At 49.7% G+C, this 7553-nt stretch overlaps 1 protein-coding gene across 1 annotated transcript in view; it reads right to left on the reverse strand.

Annotated features, from left to right (window-relative positions):
* The window catches only part of TMEM243 (transmembrane protein 243), a 28405-nt gene that overhangs the window by 1641 nt on the left and 19211 nt on the right, over positions 1-7553 (reverse strand). Inside the window, exons 2-3 of the mRNA XM_025202306.1 lie at positions 3852-3882; positions 1780-1907 (exon numbers count right to left, since the gene is read on the reverse strand). Of these exons, the coding sequence (XP_025058091.1) occupies positions 1780-1907; positions 3852-3882 (159 nt within the window). The remainder of the gene's footprint in view (positions 1-1779; positions 1908-3851; positions 3883-7553) is intronic.

Genomic DNA, 7553 nt, shown 5'->3' on the forward strand with positions numbered 1-7553 from the left:
CTGGAGGCACCTTCCATCCCACCTGTTGAAGAGGGGCTACAGTACAGACAAACCTATAAGAATCATGGGACTGGCAGGAGCACGAGGGGGAGTTGGACTGTAGCCAGCAATCTCTCCCCTTCTACAGTGGGTGGGTCTACACATGCAATTAATAGGACTGAATATATTGTGGCTCAGTTTGAGCTGGAGTAAATTAATCCCAATGTCACCATCTACACATGCATTTAAGTGCAGTAATTTGCTTTGCTGCCAGATACCACTTGTATCTGATGGGACTATCTGGCAGCACAATAAAATTAGTCTACTGCGCCCTAATTGTCATGCACGTATAGATGGTGATAACTGTGCAGCAGCAGACTAATTTGTTACGCAGTAAAGTAAGCATTTCATTTAGATGTGCCCTGCATGAAAGAGCAAGTCATCTACAGCTACACAGCTTGTGGTTCTAGTTAGGACCACTTTATATTTCACAAGCTAAATTAATACCCTTGTAGGCTGTAAGACATGCCTCTGCCACTACGACTGTCAGCTTCTCGGATGCTCCTGTAGACTTCAGCCCCTCATCACAAAACATATTCATTACAAAGTGAGACCGGTGCGCTCTGCGTCCAGCAATGGGAAGTGACCAGCACTGAGCTTACTTTGCAGACACCAAGATTCAGCTGTGTTAAGCTATTAATAGTTGCAATGGAGTAGGGATTTTTCTTCAATACTCCCCCCTGCACCTGGCCACCCACCCACCCACACACATGCTAAATTTAAGTAAAAGCCAGTGCCAGGAAAAGTCTTAAATATTTGATACTAACAATAACTCTGCCCACTTACCTCTCCTTCCTGTACCTGGTAGAGGGAGTCACTGGCTAAGGCAGAAGGAAGTCTGTTCTTGCCTCTTGTGTGAAAGAGACACCATAGTGGGTTGGGGTGGGGGAAGAAAGAGGGGGTGTCATACTATGTGACCTGTACCACCACTATAGCACGGGAAAATACCTGCTACAGCACTTATAAAGGCCTACAGGGAAAACCCTACAAGGACTGATTGAGGGACCCGAATCTCTTCAGCTTCCGCAAGAGAAGGCTGAGAGGTGATCTTGTGCCAGTCTACAAACTCATGGCGGGGGCACAACAGGAACTAGGGGATACGATGTTTACCAGGGCGCCCATCGGGGTGACTAGAAACAGTGGCCATAAATTGAAGAAGAGCAAATTTAGATTGGACATCAGGAAAAAATTATTTACAGTGAGGGTTGCCAAAATATGGAATAAGCTTCCAAGGGAGGTGGTGCTGTCCCCTTCCTTGGAGGTCTTCAAGAGGAGACTGGACAAGCACCTGGCTGGGGTCATCTGACCCCAGTGCTCTTTCCTGCCCAGGGCAGGGGTGTCAGACTTGATGGTCTGCTGGGGTCCCTTCCGACCCTAAAAATCTATAAAAGCACAAGCCCAGTAAATTGGAAGTGTACTAGATACCGAAATCCTATGGCCTGGATGCATGGGAGGGAGTAGGACAATGAGCAACGACTAGAACAACAAGGGGTGAAAGGGAACAAAAAACATATTTATCCCCCCCCACCATAGCAGGATAATGATTTTCATGTGCAGGATGTAGCACACTGCAATAATAGGACATGTTTTAGCCAAAAAGTGGGTCATTTCTTATCTCAGCTTTAATGGGGACTGGCAAATATCACAAATGCCAAGTCAGCCTATTTAGAGGGTATGTAAAAAGAGTGTGCAAAGGAGGATCTATTTTATATTATAGAAACACACATGCACAATACTTACAAGTATGCCAGCAGAAATGCAGCACAAGGAGATGCAGAAAGCAAAAAATATATTCACTGGTTTTGGAGGTAGTTGAGGGAAGACAAAAGCACTGATCAGAGTCAACTGTAGGGAAGAACACAGAGAGGCTAAGTACTTTCACACCGATAAAGACCCACAGTTTTTTCTTCCAGGGCTCAGGGAAGCAGGGCTATGAAGTGATAAGAGGAAACACCCTCCACCACTCACCCCCTCCCCCATTAGGGCTGAGAACTGTGGACAGATTGTGGAGATGGGGGTATGAAAGTTTGGAGGACCTAACAGTATAAATGCCTATCACTAAAGAGGAACTATCAGAGTCTCTCAGTAGTTTTAATCCCTACGGGTGTAAGAGGCTTCTGGGGCATGGGGGAAGGGTAGATGGTAGGTCATTTAAGGAGAGTTTCTGGAGTAACTTAAAAGCCACCAAAACCCACCACCAAATCGTGTAAGAGCCACCATCATGATACAAATCTTTCTGGTAACAGAGACCCAACTGTCGAGAAGATGGTACTAATCCAGGGGAAGGCAAAATACGGCCTGTGGGCTGGATCCGGTGGGCCAGGCACCATCTTCCAGCCTGCGGCACTGACCAGCAAACTGAACCACACCCAGCCCTTCCCACAAGTGTGGGAGCGAGGTGCCCACCTATACACCTCCCTGCCCCAACAGGGTATCTATTGCACCTTACTTCCACCCTCGTGGGTGGCAGGCCTGGCCCGGCCAGCACACAGCTTCTGGGTGGGGCTGCTGCTGCTGCCACTGCTGCAACCGCCAGGGACCCGCTTGGCTTCCCCAGCATCCCGCTCACTCCAGCCAGCAGGATGGGAGCACAGATCGTGGGGCCGGTGCTGGCAGCAGCACGGAGCCCGTGTCCATGGCGGTGGTGGCAGTATGGAGCTCAGGTGGGCACGGGGTGGGGACCAACCCCCCCCCACACACACACTCCTCCCATAGCGCACAGCCCCGCAGACGACAGCAGCAGGCAGGGGTACTCGTGCAATGGGAGGGACTTCTGATGGCCAAGGTCACAGGTGGGATTTTTGGTTGGAAGATGACAAGGGGGCGGGGCAACTGTCAAGGGGCAGGGTTACCCATGTGACCCTAGAAAGCTCACCAAACCTCACTGAGTGGCCCTCCAGCCAAAATAACTGTTCACCCCTGTACTAATCCCTCAGTGACAGGCGTGGTATGTTGATGCATGCCTGGTTAGCAAGGGCAGGGTAGGTAGGACCTGTTCGAACCAAGATGGCCACTCAGAAGATCAGAGTGGGACAACTGAACGTTTTAAGTAGATGTTAAGTAGCCAATTCACTTTCAAGGAGCTCGTCATGATCAAAGCTTTAAATAAGCCCCGGTGATAATAATCAAGGCCGCTTCCTCGGAAATGCTCTACCAGAGCATCAAGCTGGGAAGCAGGATTCAGCCTCCTGGCACTAGGCTGCTGCTGGAAGGAGCACCGATGCTAGATGTGCTCTGTGGCAGACGTGGTCAAGGCACAGCCTTCAAAGTCAGGCTTTCCAGCACCGAGCTGGGTTCCCTGACTAGTTGATCTTCTGGATGCAGAATAGCATCTGGGCTCTATAAAGTCCACTATGGACTACCATGGATCAGGGGAGTTTCTGCCTCTCAAAAAACTTGTTCTTTTTCTTATTTAAGTTCCAAGAAAGTACAATTAGCACAGCATCATATGTGTCTCATGTCTTATAAAAAGATAAGCAGTAAATTTCAGCCAGCTCAAGTGGTGCCGAAAAGTCTCCTCCTGTGGTATTTTGGAAGGTTTGGTTTTTTGTTTTTGTTTTTTTTAAACAAAGCCATAGAACGTGTTATCAAATTACATTTGCTAGAAGAAAATGGTTTCCCTTCCCCAATGGCAAGAAGTGGCAAATGACTAGGAAGCCAGCCTGTACTTCAATCCAAAACCTGGTCCTGTTAATGTCTGATTGCAAAATAACTTCAGTTAGAATAAGTTAATAGGATTTTATCGCTATGCCTTGGGGAAAAAAAAAAAAGAAACATGGTTTGGGAAGGTGAATACTTACTATAAGCAGCACCCCTCCCAACAGCCAAGTTGATTATTCTATCCTGGGTGGGGGTTGGGGGGGGAGAAAGAAAAAAAAAAAAACAAACAGTAACACATGGTCATTTCATTTGTGAAGCTGTCATAATAGTAGTGGATCAAACAACACCCAGAGATCAGGAAGCCATTCTGTGAGGTCGCACACATGCACAGTTTCTGCTGCAAAGACATTACAGTTTAACAGACTCGTTCCATCCTTTCCCCGCAGGCAGATCTACTTTGAATCATAAAATCAGAAAGATATAGGGCTGGAAAGGGATCTCCTAAATTATCTAGTCCAACCCCCTGACTGAGGCAGGACCCCTATACAAAGCATCCCATACAAATCCCTGCTCTCCCCCCGACCAGCAACAGCTCGAAGCCCACGTGTGACCGCCAACAGCGCACAGCCCCTGGCCTGCCCTGACTTTCTAGGCAGCCCAGGCAGTGGTGGTTCCTTCTGGCTGCTACCACCACTGGCCCCAGCCCTGCAGTACTGGTGGGGACCCACGCGGACTACCCCAACCCTGGCCTGGCCCGCCCCACGCATGCTCCAGGCTATCTGGACCATGAGCGCACAACCCCGATCCACCCTGCACCTGCTCCGAACTTGCCCGCCCACGCTGAGCAGTGGCCAGGAAGACGTTGCTGCTCAGCATGGAGGAAAAGTGAAAGTGGCCCCTCCCATTCGCTGCTGCCAGCAGCTCCTTGCTGCAGCTGCCCAGAGCCTGCCCCCGAACTGCCTTGCCGCTTCTCTCCACCACCGTCACCGCTGCCTCCAAGCTGCCCTGCAGTAGCAGCGCAGAGGAGCAGCAGGGCAGCCCGAGTGCAGGCTCTGGGCAGCTGCAGCAACAAGTACCTGGCAGTGGCAAAGGGGTGGTGGAAGTGTGCTTTTCCCCTGCACTGAGTGGCAGCTTCTGTCCAGCCACTGCTCTGCATGGGTGGGTGGTCTGGAGCAGGCGTGGGGTGAGCCAGAGCGGGCCAGCAGTGGCAGCAGCTAGGAGTCATAGCCACCCGGGCTGCCTAGAAAGGCAATCCAGCTGCACAGCTGCCTCAGCCCCGCTGCGTGCCCAGGGGGTGGCAGGATGCGCCACTGGCCAGATGGAAGCAAGGCCAAATAGGACAAAGGGACCCACCGCAAGTTGGACAAAGTCCCTCCATGGGCCATATTTTGCCCAGCCCTGATCTAACCTCTTAATAAAAAACTACCAATTGAACTGCAACTGATAACTCCACATTCCTCTAGCAATCTTCTCCCTCTGCACCGAGCATGAGACCCGAGGATTTCAGTGACCATCTTAAATTTCTGTTCCCGACCATTTTGCAGATCCTGACAATTTTGCCTTGCTCTTTGAGACCCAGATGCAGTTTCTTCACACACATCAGCAGTGGGATTTCTACTACTTTCCAGGCAACTGCACTTGTGTAGCCCGACACCTGTGGGATGCAGATGCATCACTTGTGCTGCAGCACTCCAACTTAGCAATGGTGCATGCCAAGAGGAGAACCCAGCTTGACTTGGATCCTGGGCAGATCTTAAGAGGTCACAAGGGGATATGTCCGAACATCTCTGTACTTGGAAATGGGTTACGTTTGGCTTCAGAGTCCGAGACACATCCGTGGAAACACAACTACAGTCTGCAGAGTCACTCTGCAGCTAGATCAGCACTTCAAGGCATGGAACAAGGGGAGCATACAGAACTGTCAGATTAAGACAGGATGAAACCTTCAGGCTGAAGAATTAGGAATACAACCTGAAGTGAAAGGTTGGATGTTCAGTTTGTGAAAACTGGAGATCAAGGCACTGCGTCTCTCCCAGATCATCTGATCATCACTCCGAAGTCAACGATGGAGCTGACTCTGTGCCATGAGCGTACAGCCTGTCACCGGCGATGTTGGAAAACAGAAACAAGTTCAGAACTCAGGTCTTTGCTAATCTCTCTCCTCTCACTTGGCCGCTGTTCACGTTTTAGGATTTGAAATTTGGGTCATGTCAAAGGGGACCTTTTTTTACCCACCCTTCTTCTGTACCAAATCGTTAGACTCCCTTGTGCAGCTGTAACTGGGTGAACAAACATACACCTCTGAATCTCACCCTTCCATTTAAGAGTAGCCCTGCAGTGAAGTGTCCAGTGAAGCTGCATCACCAGGACCTCATTCAAGTCATGGCCAAAAAAGCACGTTACCAGCTGGTCGGTGTCAAGTGCCAGGACAGGAGGCTGGGCAGAGTGTCCTAGTGCCAGTGGTTATTGCTGCCTAGCTTTTAGTACCACCTGCACGGTCTTACTGTCTCTTATTCCAACACTGATCTTGTCTGTGAATTTCTAGAGCAGTCTGCTCTTTCCCCACGGTGCATCCAGCAGCAAAGCTCTCCACTGTCTCCCAACTGGATCCCCTGGGCCTCCACCCCCATTTTTGTCCCTACGCTTGCTTGTCACCACTGGCATCTAGTTTCCTTTTTGCCCTTGAACACAGCACACTATAGTGGTTATGCCATTAGGGCACTCAGGCCAGAAGAGGGCTTTGGATAATCAGACCAATTCAAGCAGCCCAACCCATGTTCAAAGAGCGGGATGAGGACCTAGAATAGATTTAAGCTCTGTATTGACAGCAGTTGTACTAAGGGGGGCCACGCAGGCTCCTCTGTAACTGTAAAGTGGCAGCCTTCCTCTTCCCTGGCTATTTTGGTTAACACTATTCACCCCACTGTCAGCACAAGTACCTACAATCAATTTATTATCTACCTGAGATTTTAAATTTAAATTTTTTTTTTTATTTAATTTTTTTTTTTTTAACTGCTTTGCCACAGAGAGAAGACCATTTTATTAAAATGTGAAACAAAAGTGCCGGACAGTATTTCTGTGGGGCCTATGAGAAAGAGTAGTGTGTGCAGAGAAACAATTCTCCGCTCTGCTGCGGCCCCGAGTGGGTGTCATTGTCCTGGGTCTGGCATCACCCCGAGCTGAAGTTCTCAGCAGTGAAAAGGAACAAGGCTGCTTATTTCATTCGCTTCTCTCATGCTGAGAGCATTCATTTCCCAGATTAAAACAAAAAACCACAACATGATACTCAGTGTGTGCAGCTGGGGAGCTGTGGGGAAGAGGTATAAGGGAGAAAGATAAAGATAACACCATGTTCTCAGGAGCTGTAGCACACAATGCAAGCTGTGTACCCATAAGTTTAAACTTGAACAATTAGGTGATGTGACCCTTTCTGAACAAAGGGAAGCCCCAGAAAGGGCATTAGTTTGTACCAGAGCAGGACTTGCAAGTCCCAGCAGAGATGAAGACACCACTCTACTCAGTGCCACACAAACACTCATTGTAAGAGGCAGTTTCTGCCCCCAGAAGTTCAGTCTAAACTAAGGATGCTCAGTCTCCAGCCCATGGGGCAGATGCGGCCTACGAAGCCAGAATGAACAGCCCATCACTGGTGAATGCTCCTGCTGCTCTTCCTCTCCTTCCCCCCAGCAGCTGAATTGAGCAACAGGGGAAGGAGGGTACAGGCAGCAGCAGCATTCACCTGCACAGACAAAATCAGGAGCTGAGCATCACCGCCCGGCTCCCTCCTCCTGCCCCACCAAATTCAGCAGCAAGGAAAAGAGGCAATGAGCAATGGCAGCAGCAGGGCTCGGAGCACCATGAAAAAACTAAGCAAACCAGGATGTCAGCAGGGGCTCGGGCTGCAGCCACAGCTT

This window comes from Alligator sinensis, unplaced genomic scaffold, assembly GCF_000455745.1.
Source record: "Alligator sinensis unplaced genomic scaffold, ASM45574v1 scaffold1216_1, whole genome shotgun sequence".
NCBI classification, from domain to species: Eukaryota; Metazoa; Chordata; order Crocodylia; family Alligatoridae; genus Alligator; species Alligator sinensis.